The 21,769-nt window shown below is 44.5% G+C and overlaps 1 protein-coding gene across 1 annotated transcript; it reads left to right on the forward strand.

Annotated features, from left to right (window-relative positions):
- The first annotated feature begins 15,814 nt into the window (after nucleotides 1-15,814).
- Nucleotides 15,815-17,399, forward strand: LOC128102483 (sodium/potassium/calcium exchanger 5-like). Its single transcript, XM_052726281.1, has 2 exons — nucleotides 15,815-16,547; nucleotides 17,129-17,399. The coding sequence occupies exons 1-2, from the start codon at nucleotides 16,418-16,420 to the stop codon at nucleotides 17,383-17,385; spliced, it is 387 nt and encodes a 128-aa protein (XP_052582241.1). The 5' UTR covers nucleotides 15,815-16,417; the 3' UTR covers nucleotides 17,386-17,399.
- The last annotated feature ends 4,370 nt before the right edge of the window (nucleotides 17,400-21,769 follow it).

Here is a 21,769-nt window from a genome sequence, read left to right on the forward strand (position 1 = left end):
CTTGTGATTTAAGGATCTGGAGCCCTTAGAACACACTGTCCATCATGCACATGAGCACACCCATGAATAAACTGACCACATTAATAAACTATATACACATATATCTATGTACACATATATCAACTAAAACAGAAACCCTTAGCAAAGGAGTTGGCATTTGCCATTGACGCCAACATCCTAGTCTGTTTTCTAAAATCTTGTTTCAAGTCACCATCTGAATCTCAGGTTCTTTATCAACTGGATCTGCTCTGACACCCCTCTGTTACAAAGTCTGTAGCGTCATCCTACAAAGGAGGACAGGGACCCAGCTCTCCATCTGGCTCAATCTCCTCTTTAGCTCCACCCTCTACATCTCTGCAGGGAATCTTGAAGCCACTGTGTTGCTTCCTGAATGAACTTGGTCAGTTCTGAATTCTGAGTCCTGTGTGTGTTCCTTCTGTATCTAAACATTGCTGTCCTTGCTAGTACCCCTGACAGTTCCTCTCATCTGTGAAAGTCCACTTGCTACAACATCATATTCGTGAAGCTTTTTTTTCATTCCCCAGCAGTCACTCTGTTCCCCGCCACACACATCGTTCTGTTTATGCCTATTTTGCAACATTTATCACACTGAAAAGGAAAATATTATTCATGCCTGTCTCTTCCTTATTGCAATGAATTCTCAATATTTTCTGGGTTTAGAATTTTATTATGCTATAAGAGATGTTTAATATGGAGTTGGTAAATGTACAACAGGCAAAAGAATGAATAGGTTATGCATTTTCTTGCTTCAGCTGTGATTTCTTTAAAAACCTCAGAGACTTACTCAAAATCACTAGAAGAGCATCTTTTTTTTTATCTAAGGGTCAAAATCTCTTCTGGGGCTCATCAAAATCTAGTCACCCTCAATAGCATGTTCTTTTCTTCGTGTGTCAGGTGCCTGCTGCCAGTTCTGACAAGGGGAGCGGTTGACAAAAGTCCTACCAGACACTTACTACAGTGGGATCAGCCAGGTCCTAGACCCCATCCTTGGAGGAAGAGGAGAAAAGGTTACAGGAACTCTGGATGAACAAGGGTGGGCTCATATAAGCATTCAGGGAATAGGGTCTTTGCATTCCCTTCCAACAGTGACAAGGAAAATAAACAAGGAGATTATGTGGGGACCCTGTTTCCACTGTAGTTACTTTATCCTGTACAACTCAGGCTAAGAAATAACACAAAATGCTCTCATGCCATGTGAGCTGGTTTCAGCTTGGGTGGTGCTGACACCACACAGCACCAAATCCCAAGGCACACCCCATCCACTGTTTTCACAGCAGAACATACTCCCTGCTGTAGTACAAATCTTAAAAGTTCTTTTTAATAAAAACAAACTCAGAGCCAGGTATTGGGGTGAATGCTGGAAAATCAGAGAAGCAGAACAAGCCACAGCTACCTCACCTTGCCAATTCCTCAGCTGATCCTGTTTCCTCAGATTGGAAGCCTCTGTGTCCTCATTCGGAATGGATCTCAGCTGAACTGCTGCTAAAAGCCTAGTTCCTGTTCCTCACACCTTATATACCTTTCTGCTTCCTGCCATCACTTCCAGAGATTAAAGTCTCTTGTTACCACGCCTAGCTGTTTCCAGTGTGGCTTTGAACTCACAGAGATCCAGATGATCTCTGCCTCCCAAGTGATAGGATTAAAGGCATGTGTGCCACCATTTTCTGGCCTCTATGTCTATCTAGTGGCTGTTCTGTCCTCTGACCCCAGATAAGTTTATTAGGATGCACAAAATATTGGGGGACACAATATATCACCACACCCTGCTGCTCTGCAAGTTAGCTCAAATCATAGATATATGCACCAATTTTCCATGACATTGAAGCCGAGCACCCTGCGGCAGCCATGGCAGTCCTACCACTGAGCATCTGCAGGCAGCAAGGAGTTTGGAATTCTGGGATCAGGATTCTGCATTCCCAACTGCATTCTAGGTCAGTGGTAGAATTAGCCCAAAAGGTGGAGGCAGGGACGATTCCAGAGTCCAACATCCATGACCTTGAATTTCAGCTCTGCCATTTTCTATTGTGTAACCCTGGGCAAATAATGTGTCTCTTTTATGAAATGCCAACTTCTCAGGTGTTTTCCCCTCAGAGAGGCACTTGCAGTCCGCCCTGTGTGAAGTGGCCCTTTTTGTCACTCTCCATCATTGCCGTGGCGTTTGTCATTCCTTCTGGCACTTGGGACTATCAGGATTCTGTAAGATGACTCAGTTTTTGTCCTCTGCCAATAAGAAAGCACCAAGAGAGATAGCCAGGTCTTTGTCTCACTCAACACTTTGTAGAAACTTGAAAACTTGTTGGGTAAATAAATGGAGATAGTGGCAGCATCAACCATCAGATGGCCAAAGGAATGGGAAACTAAAGACAGGGAAAGCTTGGGAACTTGCCTAGAGTACTGGAAGCATGCAATGTGCACTAGTCAACAAACCTTCTGTTACCTATCATTTCAAATCCAATAGTGAAAGTATGGCTTCATATTGTCATATTTTATATTTCCTAATAAATGACCCAGCTTCTTGCAAGAAAGGCCTTTTAGCTTACAAAAATATATAAGATTACCTGCATCCACATAACTTACTAGTCCCAAAGATTTGTATAGTTGTTAAAAAAATTTCAATGCATTTTTTTGCTTATCGATCTATTTCATAGTAAACACAAAGGAGAATCTCGTTCTTTCCATGTGAAGCACTTCATGCTTCTAGTGAACAGAGTTGGGATAAAGGAGCACACAGCCGTCCCTCACCACACTGTAGGCCAAGGTCTGGTGACAGGTCACACGTGTGTGTGTGTGTGTGTGTGTGTGTGTGTGTGTGCTGGTGCCCTGCTGAGCTGCACTCCCATGGCTTGATCTGTCCCTGAAGAAGTCACACCTGTAACCTGAAGCAACACTCATGAATGTAGTCGATGTCTCGCCTAGTGTTCTGGAAGAAACCCCCACAGTGACACCTTAAAACACTGCTTGGTGTATTCAGTGACTCCCCAGTACCGTGGACTGTAGAACTCATGCGGTAATGCAGTCTGCCTGTCTTTTCCCTTTGGTTTCCCGTATACCATGGAGATTCTGTACTTGGTCCTATAGAATTTTGGTTGTCTTCCTCTTGTGCTCCGTCTTCACTGCTGTGGCCTCCACTCACATTTGCCCTCTTGATTTCTGCGTCCTTATACATTTGCATTCCTTTAAGGGCCTTCCAGTCCTTGTTTCTACACACTCGTGAAATGACCTAAGCAAACACATGCTCCAAAATGTATGAATCCCCCGATTAGCTCCGTGAGGTCTCTGACAGGGGCCTCTGACTTAATCCACCAGTGCGGAAGGGCTTTTTCTTCCGGTGATCCTCGAAACATGGGTGACACAGTCAACATTCTGAGCTGTAGAAATTCGAAGTTCTCCTTGAGAAGAGTGGCTGGTCAAATCCTCCAAAACGCGAGTTGGTTTAACCAGTTCTACTCTAGATCTGCAGTTATCATTCCTGAAGATGGCTCAGGATTCACATGATCACCAGACAGCTGAGCAGGTGAAGCCAGGATCCGGAGAATATGCCGCCCAGCCGTCCTAGCAAAACATGCTTCACATTTAACTTTAGAGACAGATTGCATAACAGGAAAAGAAACACAAGAAGAAAATATCAAAGATGAGGAGGTCAAAAAATGTAATTAGCTAAACAAGGGATAAAATTAGTTCTTAAAAAAAACACAGGCCCCACCCCCAGACAAGAACTACAGGCAAATAATGGCTACTGAGAAGAAATAGTGCCTCCAAGGGATGAACCCCCTAATTAGTGATTCCATTCCAAGTGGTCAACCCTGAAATCATACACACATAAGCAACACTAAACAGACTCAGCAGGTTGAATTTTTATATTTATGTATTTATATGTAGCTAACAATAATAATAAAAAAGAGGCCATCAATTGAAGGGAGTGGGGGAAACCTGAGAAGGGTTGGACAAAGGGATCATGGGAATGACTAGAAGGGAGAAAGGGAAGGAGGAAAATGATGTAATTATATTTGATAGAAATATCTAAAAATTAAATTAAATGAATAATCTAAAATAAAATACAAATTTGTTAATAAACAGTTTTCAAAGAAGCCTCAGTGATACCCCAGGTTATCTCACTGGAAAAAAAAAATACTTGCTGTGTTTTTCTAGATATTGGTTAAAGTTTAATCTGGGGCATTTAGCTGGCTCTAAAGCAAAAAGGGAAACTCATTTAGAAGATTCATGAAAATGTATCAGCTTATAGGGTGGAGGGGAGGAGAGATGGCTTAGCAGTTCTGAGCACTGGCTGCTCTTCCCGAGGACCTGAGAGCTATTCCTAGCAGTGTGTCAGGCAGATAACAACTACCTGAAATTCCAGCTCCTAGGATCTAAAACTTCCCTCCGTCCTATGTTTCTGGAACCCAAATACATGTACACACAGACACACACACACACACACACACACACACACACACACACACACACACACACACACACCCCTATACACACAAAATAAATAATTTTTTTAAAGAATGTGTCAGCTTATATAGGAGAAGCATGGGTCCTCCTACCATCAGAATTCTAGAACAACACCCAGCCCCTAGCTGAGGTTGACAGTTGATGGCTGCTAGAGGAGGAAAGGCAGTTTCCTTTAGAGTTGTGCTCTCTGGTAGGTGCTTTAGAGAGTGACCACATCCAAGCGTATATGGGTGCACTAACTGGACTCAGTATTGCACAAAATAAATAATAAAAAAAAGAGAATATTACATTGGAACATTACCTTACATTGAGACATGAAGGGGGATCTGGAGGAGTTGGGGGATGGTATAAGACTGAAATATAGGGCTGGAAAGATGGCTCAGAGGTTAAGAGCACTGACTGCTCTTCCAGAGGTCCTGAGTTCAATTCCCAGCAACCACATGGTGGCTCACAACCATCTGAAATGAGATCTGGCGCCCCCTTCTGTATACATAATAAATAAATAAATCTTTTTTTAAAAAAAAAAGACTGAAATACATTGTTCATATAGATGAAATTCCCAAATTATACATATGTGTGTAAATAACTTTAAAGCAGTTATATATTTCTAAAATAAATAATATTTGCCTTAGAAAACTTTCACTTTGCCCTGTGGAAGGACCAAATGATTTTCTGGGAGTTTTTGAAGAAAAAAAAAAACAGAAAACAAACAAACAAAAATAACATGAGTCTTCAGGGAATAAGACTCCTAAGACCTGCCTAGAAACCCTACATTTTACTCTGGTCTCTCCAAAAACGACAGTGGAGAGCCTCACCCTCCTGGCGGCCCTGCGTATGACTTCCCAAAGCAGAAGCTGAGCTTGCTTGGAGTTACTGGCTTTGTGAATGTTAGATGAGGTGCAGGTAAGTCACTCTCCTTCATGGGAAATCCAAGTGATGGCAGTTCAAGATTCACCTCTAGACACATATCCAGAGACATGAGTGTGAGTACAGGCAGGCAGGCTGATGACTGAACTGTCACACTCAAAAGTAAGCATAGAAGGGGCTTAAGGAGAGGGTGTCTTTTAACTTGAACCTCTTGTTCCTTCTGTATCCCACTGGACAATCTGCCAACCTCAGAATTAGAAAGATCCCCAAGAGCAACAAAAACAATTGTGTGGATTGGAGGGAAGATAGGAAACAGTAAGCAAAAGAGAGGCTGAAACAAGACTGTAACCACACTACAACCACCATCATGGATGTTGGCTCCTCCCATCCATGCATATTAGTGCTCCGTGTTACCTAGGACAATATGGACAAAGAAACAATGAGGCCAGCTGGGAGGACTCTTGGGCTACAACCAGGCCAAAGAACAGCTCCCATTGGGTTCCAACAACCAGAGCTGGCCTGGTATCCAAGAGTTCATAAGTCTCTAATACAAACACATTGGGAATAATGTTTTTAATCACATTCCGACTTTGTCTTCATTTCCTTTCGCCCTGTGGCTACCACCCATTGAATCAATAGCATCTATGGCTTTCAAAATTCATTGCTTACATGCCACAAGAGAAATCTGGAGTTCTGAGTGCTGACCTCCACAGAACTCAGGAAGGCCAGTACTCATCACTGAAATGTCTCTCCAAACATTGTCACTGGGGTACATTGGATGATGGGGCACTTGTGAAATAAAATAAAAAATAGAGGCAGCCCAAGTCTCAGGAAAGTTTCAGCCTCAGCCAAGCCAGCAGGGAGTTCTCATGTCTCACCCACCATGGTCATCTATTTTAGGCTGAAATGGCCAAACGTTATGTCCCTGCCCTGGCTACAGCTGCCTGTGCTGGCATGATCTCAGGTGAGGTAGCCTTCTATAGCTGAGGCCTTACCTGAAGGGTTTGGATGCTGGAGTCCATGTGTTGCCTGTATATCCAGCTGCTGGGATAGCATTCCTTCAAGGGGTCAGGGAAGCTCTTGTTCATGAATATATTCTCCAAACCCTTCCAGTTTGAAGAAGAAGACAAGGGATGGGGGTTGGGGGTCACTGAGTGAAGGTATGTGTGTCTTCAAGTTCGAACTTGAACAAAAAGGAGTTTAGTTCTAGTCTGGGTAGCCAGATGGAACGCCAGCAGCATGGACCGCAAGGTTTCTTCTCATGATGTTCTTCAGACAGGGCATTCAGGAGGTTGACTCGGCAGCTATCATTCCATTCTGGGAAGAGCGTTGGCCTGCAAGGTCTAGCGCATGGTCATGGAGTGTTTGCAACCAAGCCCCTTCTCCTCCAGCTCCTTGACCCTACCCCCAAACAACAGGCACGAGGCCCACCTGCAGCTGATTGCGAAGGCAGGCCTTCGGGGATATTCAGAATCTGCAGAGCTTGAGCAGCATGGAGAGAATTACAAAGCCTGTATTGAGTTTCTCTTTTCAGAACCAGAATCTCTCCTGTTCAGCCTGGATGAGCTCTGTGACTTTTGATTGCCAAGCCTAGGGGAGAACTTCCAAGCCCAGAAAATTCTGAAGAATCCCTGCCGAACTCCTTCATCGCGAGCAGAGGGAGCATCAATCTCCCCTCATCGGGATGGCAGCCTTCGCACAGCAGCCAGAGGAAAAAATGATTATGCTAACTTAGACCCTGGGGGCGTTATTATATTAAAGCAAAGAAAATAAATCTCTACACCCCAGCACGCTCGACTCAGGGTCCTCAGCTTCTTTGTGCCCTCAACCCCTCCTCCGGACTCACAATGAAGTAGAGATGGAGGAGAAAAAGATAAAGCCAGGCTGGAGACAGGCCATTTTCCAGATCACTCATTAAACCACAAAATAGAGACGCTCTGGGAGGGCATTGTCTAAGCCCTGAGAGCTAAGATTGAGTGAGATGGGCCCAGACGAATGGAGAGTAACAAGTACCAAAAATGTCAAATTTCACAGAATTTGAATACAGCCAACAAAAATCTGTTAAATTTTCCCCAGCTGAAGTTTTCTGCCCAGCACATTCAGTTTCCCTGGAAGCCAGGCTACCAGCCAGCTCCCAGGAATCACCGAGTGCAAAATGTACTATCCTTATGCACTGCCTCAGAAAGGATGGAAGAGGGGGCATGTGTGTGTGTGTTGTTGTCTGCATGTGTGTCTGTGCACCGCGTGTGTGTAATGCTGATAGAGGCCAGAAGCGGGCATCAGAACCCCAGAACCTGGAGTTACAGATACCCATGAGCTGTGATATAAGTGCTGGGAATTGAATCCTGGTCCTCAGAAGAATAGTCAGTGCTCTTGACCACTGAACCACCTCTCCAGAACTGAGTTGTGTATTTTAAATAATACATGATATACAAAATTGGAATAGTTCCCAGTAATTCAGAGGACTGGGATGTGCCCTACACATCCACTGGGATGTGAAAGAAAAGGGAAAAGTACAAGCTTAACCAGGCACTAGTAACTCACACCTTTAATCTCAGCACTCGGGAGGCAGAGGCAGTTAGAGGCCAGTGTGGTCTACTGAGTGAGTTCCAGGACAGCCAGGGATACACAGGGAAACTCTATCTTGGGGGTGGGGATGGGAGGGGAAGGTACAAGTTTTGAGAAGGTCTAAAAGCCTAAGAGTTGTTGGTTTTGTTTACCTGAGGGTTTTTGTTTTATCTTTTCTGAATTTTTTGACAATTTCATAGCTGTATATAGTGCATTCTGATTACTGTACCTCCCAGACCCTGTCTCCCTCCTGTCCTCATTAATCCTCCCTTTTCCCTACAATCCCCTTCACTTTTTAGTATTTCTATTAATTATTGAGCATTTTATACAATGCACTTTGGTCAACTTCTCCCTCCCCACTGCTCCCTCTGACTCCTCCCAGACACACCCTCCCCTCCCCTCCTCAACTTTGGGTCCTCCTTTTTGGTTCTATCTCCAATGGAGTAGATGCTGCCCGTCTACTCTTGGGTGTGAGGCCATTCATTGGAGGATGATGAAGAAAACTGACTCGTCCCTTCCTGAGAAACCATCAACTCTCTGCAACTCCTCAGCGGTGGGAGTTCATGAACCTCCTCCAACTCCATTCTAGAAGGCTGACTGATTTGATCCTTGTGCGGGGAAACCACGGCTACTGTGAGTTCATGAATGCAACCCTCCTGCTGTGCTGGCAGAAGACGTTATTTGGTTTCAGTGCCCCCTGACCTCTGGCTCTGCAATCCTTTCTTCTTCCTCCTGTGTGATGGTCCCTAAACCCTGGGAGTGGTACAGGTGTCCCATTAATGGCTGAGCTGTCCACTGGCACTCTAGCCAGATGTGAGTTTCTGAGTTAACTACCATCACTGCACAAAGACACAACAATGAAACCCTGTGGTGATATTGTGTTCCCCAATATATTGCACACCCTAATAAACTTATCTGGGGTCAGAGAACAGAACAGCCACTAGATATAGGGGCCAGAAATGGTGGCACACACACACACACACACACACCTTTAATCCTAGCATTCCGAAGGCAGAGATCCATCTGGATCTCTGTGAGTTCAAAGCCAGGCATGTTGACACACGCCTTTAATCCCAGGAAGTGATGGCAGGAAGCAGAAAGGTATATAAGGCATGAGGACCAGGAACTAGAGCCTGGTTAACCTTTTAGGCTTTCAGCAGTTCAGCTGACATTCATTCTGAATGAGGACTCAGAGGCTTCCAATTTGAGGAAACAGAATCAGCTGAGAAGTTGGCAAAGTGAGGTTGGCTGTGGCCTGTTCTGTCTCTCTGATCTTTCAGTGTTCACCCCAATACCTGGCTCTGGGTTTGTTTTTATTAATAAGACCTTTTAAGATTCATGTTACAAAACCCATTTTGACTGAGTTGCAAACTGCAGCTGCTCACTCATGCCCAACATCAGGGCTCAGTCTTGGTGTTGATGCTCAATGTTAGTGGGTTTTCTGGCTATCTCACTAAGGATGGGGGTCTGTAGAAGGTGACAGGACTCGTGCAAATATATGAAACACTGAGCAGAAATGCTGGTTTACTTCCAACTTTGGCTGGGGCTTGAGTTAGCGATGCCACAAAAATCAAAGACTGAGGGGTCGGATCTCAAGCTCCTGTTCATGCTGAACCCCAAACTGCTTCCTAGTGATGAGCACAAGAGAAAGAAGGTTCAGGAAAGCAGCTGTGGAGACAGTGAGGACTCCAGGGAGCGATGCACTCACACTCAAAAGTCCTCAGGCTGTTCATGACAAGGTGACAGTCACTCAACACATTAAATGCTACCTGTGAGACTTGAATCTATGATTTAAATAGCAAGTGACAATTACAAAAAAAGTGCTCTTTTACATAAATGCATTATCTATACTAACCAGGAGTTGGGAAACAAAAAAGAGTTATTAACAAGCTGAGTCGAGCATAGGTACAAGCATGGCCTCCCCTTTTCCTTGCTCAGTCCTGGTTGTCATAGGGCAGCCTATGAGAGCCTTCGTTTCAGAGACTGGTGTGCAGGTAATAAAAGCAGGGTGACCAGCATACTAACTTTCCTTATGTGTGTGTCCGCTCTTCATCACAAAGCCCAGCACCTACTCGATGCATCAGCAGGTGGAGCTGGAGAGCTGTCTGAGACACCGAGTTGGGGGACACCCCAGACAACTATTTGGAGACTGTGCTGATGGCATTTTATGTCAGATAAATGACAGGAAAGATCCAATATTTTTTTACATGTCCTGAGGATGTTTTCTAGAGAAACCCAGTGAGAAATGAATGCATCACCCACTTCATTCCTCTGTCTTTTCGCTTGCTCACCAACAGTTGCAGGGCGCCATGCTGAACACTGAAGAGCTGGAGGAAGGCAAGTAGACCGAGCCCTCCCTGTCCTGGTGAAACTTGTCTCTAAGGAGCACAACATAGTTTTCTTTCATGTACTCTGGCATCAGACAGGCCTTGTTCAAGTCACATCTTGACTGTCACGTGGAGAATCGGAGAATGCACCCTCAGATTTTAGGAAACTGACTCATCATCACATATGAAGCAAGAACTGGTAAACCCACCACAATAGTTCTCCATCTTCTAGTGTTACCTGAAGATCTTACTTTAAGCTTCCTGCCTGGGCCCCTTACAAATTTTGGTTCGGTTGGCCTAAGTAAATACCAAGTCACCAGTAATTTTCAAAGTCACGAGTCCTTCTACTGAGGAGCCAGTGAGAAAGCCTTCCTTCTTTAGAGTTGGGTGTTGAGCAACACACACCAACACCACCTGCTTAAGGAGCATGCAACCATTGGCTTTGATGCCCGAGCACAAAGAGTGGTTGTCTGCATCAGTAAATGTGAGGTACCCGGAGCCTTTATCTGAAACTGACAAATGAGCAGAGAGCACTGAATTCTGGCAGCTTGCTTTCAAAGAAAAAAATGGCTTCCTCTTTACAACCTGACCAAAATGCACCAACCTCCTGCATTATTCATTTCTGTTGCTGTGATAAAAATACTCTAATGGATGCAACTTTAAGAGACGGGAGGTTTGCTGTGGATTACAGTTTCAGGGAAGGGGTGGCAGAAACAGATGCTAGCTGGTCACACCGCATGCACACACAGGAAGCAGAGACAGAGGACAGGAAGAGGATCCAGGCTGTAAAAACTCAAAGCTCGCCGGGCGGTGGTGGCACACGCCTTTAATCCCAGCACTCGGGAGGCAGAGCCAGGCGGATCTCTGTGAGTTCGAGGCCAGCCTGGTTCCAGGAAAGGCGCAAAGCTACACAGAGAAACCCTGTCTCGAAAAACCAAAAAAAAAAAAAAAAAACTCAAAGCTCATGCCCAATGATGCACATCCTCCAGCAAAGCTCTACCCCCTAGAGATTGCATAACTTTCCCAAACAGCGCCACTAGCTGGGGACTGAGCATCTGGACGAATACCAGGAGTGGTGGCTCATGCCTGTAACCCTAGCACTTGGGAGGCAAAAGTCCAAAGTCATCCTCTGCTCCACACCAAGTTCCAGAACAGCCTGAGCTCCAAGACACGCCATCTCTAAACAAGATAAACATGCTAAGAAAACAAAGAAAGAGGGAGTTTCATGAATTAAGAAAAGCCAGGCTGAGCAAGGACATTCTTCTGTGAGTTCAGGAAAAAGTTATTTTGTGTAAAAATCAGAACAGGTGAAATCCCACAAAACGTGCTGAGAAGAGGAGCTACTCAATGTCCCTTCAAAGATGCTTGAGACACGCCCTGGAACAGTCGGAGCTGTGGCGGCTACACTCTAAGACACAAAGGAAATCAGAAGACACGAATATCAACCAGAACGAGAGAAGGAAAAACTCGGAAATGAGATATACAAAATGGGGAGGGGCTTCAAAAATGAATCTTAAGCCAGAAGGAACTAAAGAGCAATAGACACAACCGATGATATCCTAAGACATCCTAAGAAAAGTGGAAAGGAAAAAGTAAGTAGACAAAATGAGTGTAGTGATAAAACAGGACTATAACACTGGGGAAACTGAGGCAGAGGCAGAAGGGGAGGGAGTGGGGTTATCCTGTGCTACATGGGAGAACTCATCTGAAAGGAAAGTGTGGAAGGGAGTGTAGGAAAGAGAAAAGGGAAAGAGCATTGATGAGCACTTTGGAATGCTGGATATTCAATATCTATGATAGGAATTATAGAAATTGTTCAAGTCTGTGAAAGAAGAAATCCGAAGAAAGGAGAATAGAAAAACACTTTTAACAAACACTCCAGAGATACTCTCAAAAATGATACAGAAAAAGGACGCATTGCACACTGAAGAAATGAGCTCAGAACATTCAGTGCTTTAAAGGTCAAGAAAATAATCCTTTGAGTATGCAAAAAAGGGGGCACATGGCCCATGAAGGAAAGAAAGATGCTATCAACTTCTCAACAACGATGCTTTCTGATGGGAGAAAACAGGTAACATGTTTAAGATAACCTAGGGAGCAGTGTGAGCCAACAGTTTCTATCCAGCAGCGCTGCTCCTGGGGCTCTTCCTCCTACTGGGTCGCCTTGTCCAGCCTGGATAGGCGGTCTTTCACCTTGTCTCATTGTATCTTGTTCTGTTCTGTCCTCTCTTGGAGGCCTGCTCTTTTCCGAAGAGAAAACAGAGGAGGAGTGGATCTGGGGGAGAGGCGGGCTGTGGGAGAGCTAAGAGGAGTGGAGAGGGCAAATTGTGGTGGAGATACATTGTATGAGAGAAGAATCTTCAATTTTTTTTTTTTTTTAAAAAAAAAAGGAATCCCTTAAAAAATTCTCAGCATGGTAGAACTCAAACATTATCATTCCATTTGTCCTTCCTAGAAATCGAGAAAATAAGTTTCTGGCACCAGATATTTAAAGGGACATCAGCCTGAGGACTTGGAGAACAGCAAAGATGCACCCTTGTGAGTCCAAGGCCAATATGGAGCTACTGGGAATGACAGAGCTAAGGCTGTATGCTCATGCTTGAGCTCTGCAGGTGAAGAGTGGTGCTCAAATGAAACAGAGGGAGAGCAGAGGGCATCAGCAGAATGTTGGACTCCCTGGAAGTTCCACTGGTGTCCCTCCTGGATGTATTCATCATGACGGGACTCTCTCATGGTAGCATGAAGCCAGCCCGATCCCATTATTCCCCATGTTCATGAGAACAGGCTCCTTGCAGATGAAAGAAGGGGCATCAGATAAGAGCAGAAAAGGCTTGATTTACAGTCTTAGTTGTGAACTGAAGCGAGGTGTCACGGGGAGTCTTGAGTTACTTTATTAGGAAGTAGAGTTGTCAGAACTCTACCTGTGATGTCAGATAAGGCAGGAGGGTCATGGATGCCAGGCCAGCCGGGTTTCATGACGAATGACATAGTGAAGCCCTGTGTCCCAAAAACCAACAGAAGAAGAGGGCCATGAATTTGCGGGTGAGAGAGAGACAGGCACAGAGAGAGACAGAGATGGAGACACAGAGAAAGAAACAGAAGAGAGATTGGAAGCAGTAGCAATAAGCATCTCTAACAACATGACCTCTTAGACCGAGGTCTTGCAATGCTTCTTAAGCTGCTTTAATTGTATTCGTTTATTTATCTGTGTGCACACGCCTGTGTCAAGGTGCACACGTGGCAGTCAGAGGACAACCTGCAGGAGTCCCTTCTCTCCTTGCATCATACGGTTCCCAGGATCACAGTCAGGTGATCAGGGTCTGTGGTGGGCACTTTTATCCGACATCTCCCCAGCCCCCGGCCCTGAAATGCTTTCAATTTAAAGAGTAAATAAGCATTTTGGAGGTAAGTGCTAATCTCTAGGGTAAACCTGGGACGTCTTTTTCTACCAGTTGATGAGGAAGCTCCTGAACGCAGCTGAGACCATGTTGGGGCTCTCACGAGGCGTGATGAAGAGGTTCCCCCTCGCTGAGACAGCTCAGCCTTCAAAGGGAGTAACCAATGCAGTCCATCAGAGCCCACCAAATCTAAACAGATTAGTTAACTCAAATCATTTTCAGTCTAATTAGCTACTTTGGAGGAAGATAAAGGCCTTGAGGACTAGTGGCTGTGGGAAAGACTGGAGCATGCTTTATCTTTAACTGCTCACCTTTGGGTACAAAGAGGAGGTGGTCGGAACCACCTCTGAAAACGATGCGGCCCCTCGACAGCCTCGCCTCTCGCACACTCCAAAGAATCCACATGTCTAACCGAATGAGCATGAATAGGCTGCTCACACTGCAGAGACAGACAGCAGACGGGGTGTGCTTCCTGAGAGCATGCCACCTGCACTCTGCCAGGACCATCAGAGTGAGTGTGAGGAAGCCTTGGCACGCAACTGGCCACCTGCAGCAAAAGGACAAACCCGGGAGCAGCCTGAAGGATGACACATGGAGAAAGGAGTCAGGACAGTGGCTGAGAAGGAAGGAAACGGGGGAAGAAAAGGAGGCCAGCATCCCAAACCCCACCTAGAGGGCATCAATGGAGACGGGACTAGACTGTGGCTTCCTGAAGGTGTCCCCAATGAGGGGCATTATTCTACTGACCAGATACACTCACACCAAAGCAACCAGTGCACAGGTCAGGAGAGCGGTTTCCTTAGCAAAGCCCACGCTGAGGTGCATGAAGGGGCACTAGGGGTGGCTACAAAGTTCTATTTCTTAACCTAGGGTGTTTACAAGGATCTTCAAAATAGATACATAATACTATAACAAAAACTGTACACTTAACTTATGTGACTTTATCTAATTTTGTTTCACAGATTTTTAAGACTGATGCAAAGGGAGTAATAAACATTTAAAGCAAATCTAACCTCCAATGCCTTTTTCTTGGTAAATTCGTGTTTAATAGGTTACTTTATTTAGACTGGGCACTTGCAGGTTTCTGGGACTTTTTCCAAGAATCATTACTCTTTTAGTCAACCAATATTCCCTGTGTGCCTACTATGTGCCATGAATTTCTGTTCTGTGTCATGCATGAGCTTGGACCTTCTGGCACTCGCTTCTTTTCCTAGCTCGGGTGACATGTGTTGGAAGGTCTCACTGTGTTTGGGCTTCTGCTGTTGCTGACACTCCAGTTGTGAGTGACGCTTTGTTGTATGAACTGGTTTGTGTATTGAGAAGAACATCATGAAGGACATCCAGTCAGCAGCAGTGAGCGACCCGCCTCCCAGTCCCCGCCCCATCATTACCTGGCGCTGCTCCCGTGAGCATGTGGGCAGCTGCTGCTCCACTTGCTGAGAACAGACTCTTCTTGTCTATATTTGGATATCTCGGCGTCCCAGCCTGAGCACCACACAGCACATCCAGAGAGCTGAGGGTCTGGGAGTTTACACCAGGAAGGTTCCTAGCAAAGCTCCAGTGCTCGAGGTTCATGAGCAGCGGGGAAGCAGCTTGCTCTTTTCACCAGATGAAGCAGTTTCTCCGTCAAAGGCTTGGCACATCGATTTTCAAAGTTTTTCAGTTATTATTTGATCATTGCATACATGTACATAATTTGCTCTCGCCACACCAATGTTATGTACAAAGCAAAGGGACCACAACAGTTGCAAAGCTACAGAATTTCTTTGTGGAAGCTTTTATCTCAACCCAAGAAGTGATAGGTAGGCAGGCAGACAGACAGACAGACAGTGATAAGATAACAGAACACTGGCCACATGAAAGAGACTGTCCTCAACAGATTACATGCATCTATTATGTAGTACTCACCCAACCCAAATGTAGGTAATCCCTGTTTTACAGATAGTGGGAAGGAGGAACAGAGAGGTTAAGTGCCTTGCCCTAGGTCACACAACTAATACACATAGCTAAAACTCAACCTGTGAGGTCTCCTTCAGACCCTGTGCCATCAGCCACGCCACTGCCAGAGGTTTTCCAGGATCTTGGCAAGCTATAGAATGTATCTGAACGCTGTCTGCCTTGTCCAATTAGCATTTTATACAGTTCCTTCTGGCAAAAAGCACAGCTGATCTATGATCCAACAGCATCCATCCTGTCTCCTTCATAGTTCATGGCGTGTGGGCTTCTCTCCATGCCCATTGCTGCTTCCTTCATTCAAGCCGCCCTCATTTCCCGACTCCACTGGTGCAGTCGCCTCCTTATCGGCCTTTCTGCCACTAGTTCTAACTGGAGATGAAGATGAGTGATCCAATAAAAATACTACAGGTGCCCTGCTAGCCAAGCAGTACATATACACCAGCCCAAACAATTCCTAGAAGCAAGGGCTGGAAAGAAAGCAGGGGCAGTATCATGCAATCCCATTGTCCTCGTCAATCCAGAGGAAGTCAAAGGCAGTGTTAGTATGAAGACATTCAATAGATCCTGCATGAGCACAGACGCAGGCGGCCTGGGCCTGCCCTCAGAGACCCCGTGTGGAAACAGCTGGAGATGCTTATCTGCGCCCCTCCCTAACTCCTCCAACCTCCCTGGAGCTTGGGTCTTCTGATCAGAGGAGCTAGGCTCCTGTGTTGGCCTCCTAAGCCGTGCCCCCCGGGCAGGCACTGGGCAGGAAGGAGACTCCTCACATGATTCAGCATAAGCCTCCGTTGCTCCCTTCCTGAACCACACACTGCAAAGAGCATGCCTGAAATGCAGACGAAATGGGGCCCAGCTTGGACAAGAAGGGTCCTGCTGTTCGCGATCTTCTGGGTCTCTGCATACCTGCCTGTCCGTGGTGTCTCCCTACCCCAGCGTCTCCCAAGCGCCACAGGTAGGTCGACAGTGGGTCCAGACACCCCAGTCTCACATCTAGACATGGGACAGAGGGGAATGCCACCCCGCCGCCCCGCCCGACTCCTGCTGCGTCTGCTCTGTGGCTGCTTCTTGATGAGCCAGTGCGTTCTCAAATGTTTTACAGTAGTTCACAGAGACTAGGGTGGACTGGGTTGCACTTTTATTTGTGGGAGAATTTATCAGAGCATTCTTCCCTCCTAGAAACTCTGCAGCAGGGAATGATTCTCTGAACGTCCGAGGACAGCTTGGGCTCTGACAACAGAAAATGACATTGGACAGTGGCCAGAAACCTTTACTCATTGGGGCTATGGTTTCTTCTTGGGCAGTTTCAGAAATACCATTTAGAAGCAACACACAGAAGTGCTGTAATAATTCTTTGATTCTTCCCTATCAGCTTATTTCATGAAATAATCTCTTTCAAAGACTATGTAAGGCTTTGAATCATACTCATACTTCACATTTCCACCGATTTCTCAGTATTACATCCAAATAACCCAGTTTTGTCTTTGTGGACTTGAGATGTGTAACTCCAACATCTTGCGATCTCCTTTTCCTTAGCAGGAAACAGCACGCAATGTGTTGCCTCTCCAGCATCGGAGTTTCCCGAAGGGTTCTTCACGAAGCAGGAGAGCATGGACGGAGGCATAGTAATCTACTTCCTCATCATCCTCTACATGTTCATGGCAGTGTCTATCGTCTGTGACAAGTACTTCTTGCCCTCCCTGGAAATCATCAGTGACTGTAAGTTGCTGGGAAGCTCTCCCATGACCTTCCAGAAGCGCTGTCACACAGATCGGGTTGAAACAGCTCAGTAACAGCTCTGTCCATCTCAGCCGGTGGCAGAGTGCCAATGTCTGTCCTGGGGTCCTGTGTGGTTCATCCTTCAGCATGCAGTTATTATTACACATTGCTTACTTCCAGAAGCTTCCTGTCTTTTCTAGTACCTAGGTGGTTGTTAGAGAATGGCCCCAAGAATGTGCCCCAAGAACGTGTTCCTGATACACTGGATACCTGGTACTCAATTTCCTATTTCAAAGCCTTATTTATTCGTCTGTATTCTGAGTAGGTGATAAGCAGACGTGACTGAGGACCTCCTTTCTCTCTACTCCATTATTGGTATCCTGCCATTATGAAAACTGATATTCAGGGGTTGGGGATTTAGCTCAGGGGTAGAGCGCTTGCCTAGCAAGCACAAGGCCCTGGGTTCGGTCCTCAGATCCAAAAAAAAAAGAAAAGAAAAGAAAAGAAAACTGATATTCATGAACCAAAAATTAAGTAAATCCTAAGCTCCATATAAAGTGAACTCAGCGATCAGATAATAATAAATTTAGATATTAAGCATTAAGTGTTGGTATTTTCTGGAAACAAGATCAGATAGTCGAGGCCCCTTGCACTGTAGAGTTCGCAGAACTCTGATATAGGCCTTTTTGGGTGCACTGGTTCCTAAAACAAGGGGAAGGGATGGTTTCGCCATCTACACAGAAGGGTCAGTGTCTGTAGTCTGTCTCAAAGTTGGCTAAATAGTTGAGTATCTTCATTTCACAGAAAAATCAAAGTTAAGGGCTGTGTCCTATTGCAAGACCACAGAGAACAGGGTCCTCCCCGGCTCCATCCCACACATGTGCTGCCCACTCGAGCACACACACACACACACACACACACACACACACACACACACACACACACACAAGAACTGAGTGTCAATTCTCTTTTCTCCATCCTCCCACCCTCCACCCTTGCTAGAATGCTAGGCAAGTTATGTTTCCCTTTCACATACAGCAGCAGCAGCAGCATTAAGAACTAAAACAGCACCTGTAACAGCAGAGGAACGAAGCCTCCATTTGTTCAATAACAATAAGAAGTTTCTCATCATTACTAATAATTAAGTGGGCACAAGTGTAGTTTTTTACATCAGTAGTGTATTTTATGTTGCTAATACAGTTATTTTAATGTTGGCTTATTTTAGCACATTATTTTTACTTAATGAAATGCAGGAACAAGGCTAAACCCACCTACATTTGCACCTCTTGAAGATCCCTAAACACCCCTAAACCTACCATTTTGCGGAGTACTTTCTGTCAGCCTTGAGTATTGCTATTATATATGTATCCATCCATCCATCCACCTATCTATCCAAGGGTCTTTACTTTTCCCATATATTTTATTGTATATATTTTCCCATATTGCATATCTTCAAAACCATGATTTTTTTAATGAAGACATGACAGTCCATGATCCTATGACCAATTTGAGAACCTAACACTAGATTTTACTTATTACAGTGTCCAGTGAAAATTTATCATTTTAAGCTATTAATCTCATAGGATTGCTTTAAGTAATATGCCCGTATTGTATACATTCTTTGCACACTTCTCTGATTAAAGGACAAAGCTATGCATGTTTAAGCCTTATGATAAATATTCCATGAAGGGTGTGCCAATTCCAACCTCCATAGCATACAGCAGTGTCCATTCCTGGAAATGAGTATCACTTTTAATAGCTTTGTCAATTATGTTAAACTAAACCTTCATGCTATAGAATTCATTTCTCCGATTTGTAAAGTTAGCTGTGTTTGTGGAAAATCAAAGCTTTACTTTTGTGCTTTCTTGCCTGCACTTGGTTGAGGAGTGTTTGTCTTGTTTTTCTTACTAACTTTTTCAAGACATTAAAAAGTTCACACAGAGCCGGGCAGTGGTGGCGCACGCCTTTAATCCCAGCACTCGGGAGGCAGAGGCCAGCCTGGTCTACAGAGTGAGATCCAGGACAGGCACCAAAACTACACAGAGAAACCCTGTCTCAACCATCCCCAAAAAAGAAGTTCACACAGATACTAACACTAACATAATTTTTATAATTTTTCATGGTTTGTCATTTCCTTTTATATTGTGCACTTTCATAGTGCTGAAGTTGAAATATTTTAAAATAAGGAAGTCTTTTCAGCTTTCCTTTGGTCTTATATTTAGAAAGATTTCTTGAACTGCAGCCTCCAAAAGCCGCTGTTTCTTCTTGGTTTTCTTCTACATTAGTTCTCCCACCCAAACCCATCTTCGTAGAATACATCATTTTTGCAAACTTGATTAATTCTCACATACTAAGTACATATATATTTCTGTTTCCATAATCCTAGCTGTAATGATCTTTTCATGCTTATGTCAGAACTGCACATTTAGTTAGAAAATGTGAAAAACTGAAAATTTAAAATATTGCCCACACCTCACTAAGAATTGTAAAGTTCAATGACTCAGCTGAGCTGGCGGGATAAATCTAGCAAGATTTCTGTTTATAAAAGTTGCTTGTAAAAGGTAAAATAAAAAAAAAAAAACTTCCATTCCTACAGAGGACATAACTTACTGCATTAGAAATCATACACCCTCCATATTTCCTTCATTAAGTGATTTCCTCCATCTCTCCTAACAGTTCCACCATACCACTTACACAATTCTTTGAATCATCGGCAAATACGCATTTCTCAAGAAAAATCACTGTTGTCAACATAACACAGTAGCTTTTAGGAATGTGTGACCGATGGATGCCCACATGACATGACACAGAAGCCAGTCCTCCTCAGCTGTAATATTTGACGCAGCTCTTGAGTATCAAAATGACTGCCAACCACAGGAGCTACCCACTTGTTAAAATCTTATCGTTCCTCTTTCAAGGTCTGTTTTGAAATGTCAAAGGACAACATCAGCAATAAGAAACAATCCCCACAGTTTGTTTCCATCCACAGGAACTGGCTTCCAGCGTCTGCAAGCCTTTCCTCCACGCTCCTTGACAAGCACAGATGTACACTTCTACTCATTCCATTAGCTAATGAGCGATACCATAATCCTCAGAATATCCCATGAGTATTCCACACTCTACCAGAGCAGTCCCTTACTCAGATACCTATCATGATGCAATCATGGAAACCCAAGCACATCGTGCATTTGCATATGTGTGTGTATGCATATACATACGTATATACATATAATATATGTGTGTGTGGATTTATATATACATGACTTCATCTACATAAAAACCTTATAAAATAGAGACTAATACATTGATTTTACTGAGGAGGAATGTGAAGCTAAGAGCACACAGCCAATACCAAAAGAGCCCTCCTCTCCCTGGTGTTCCGTAACCCCAAACATGATGGATGTCACCTGCTATGTGCTGTAATTTTACACATCCTCTTTTGAGATTAGTTACCATCATATGGTTGTTTCAGAAGGCCAGTTCTATTTTAGCAATCTTACAAGCAATTTTCTGCCCAAGGGCACAGAAAATTTTGACAAAACATGAATGAGACATTCACTGTAACTATGAAATATACTGCAAAAGCAAGAGTTGTTTACTGAAATAGGTCTAGACTCTTGGAACCTATTGAGGAATATAAATTAATTTTATAAACATTTCCAAGATGTCTGGGTTTTCAGCCTAGCATTTTGCCTAATATACAGATGGGATTACTGTACAGCAGTATGGAGCTCAATGGTCACGTATAATGCTGTAACTTCCTGATGGCATTTATGCTTTAGCTCAAGTGAGACTGTGATGGGAGAGCTGACAGAGCCCTGTCCCAGTACAGTGTCATCCGTCACCCCAGTGCTCCCTCCCCTAGTCATCAGTGGCTTACTGGGTCAGCAGCAGAGTCTTCAGCAAGGTGAAAGTCTAGCAACCTCAAGACTACAGTCTCTGTGTGGGTGAGGGAAGGGTTAGAAGCAGTGGGAAACAGTGCCTCTTATTGACAACATGGCAGGACCCCAGCTAGGTCAACAGGTGTTCCTGCTCATTCTGCCTATCTCTGGTATGCTGGCAATTTCTCCTAGAGAAAAGAGGGTCATAAAAATCACACAGCCCCTTCCACAGCCATCAACCCTGGAAAAGCATGCATTTGTCTCTACTGGACAGCCAGAGACAGTCCGCCAGTATCTCGGTTGAGTGAAACCACTGTAAGAAAGTGATACTGCCTCTACCCCTTCCCTCTGATTCCGCCATCATCGCCCTCCTCCTCTGCCCATTCTCACTCTCGAATTCCAATTCTGTTTCATCTCCTTTTCATTTAGGTTGAGTTATAACGGGACTTACAGGAGATTCTCTGAACACAGAGGTCTAACTTATTATACAGGGAGAATAGCTGTCCATAGTGTTTTAACTGGAGAAGATCTGACTTCTGTGGTGAGAAACAGAATGTAGACTCTGTAAAGGGAGGTA

The sequence above is a fragment of the Peromyscus californicus genome, unplaced genomic scaffold (assembly GCF_007827085.1).
Source record: "Peromyscus californicus insignis strain IS unplaced genomic scaffold, ASM782708v3 Scaffold_7__1_contigs__length_154581171, whole genome shotgun sequence".
Classification (NCBI taxonomy): Eukaryota; Metazoa; Chordata; class Mammalia; order Rodentia; family Cricetidae; genus Peromyscus; species Peromyscus californicus.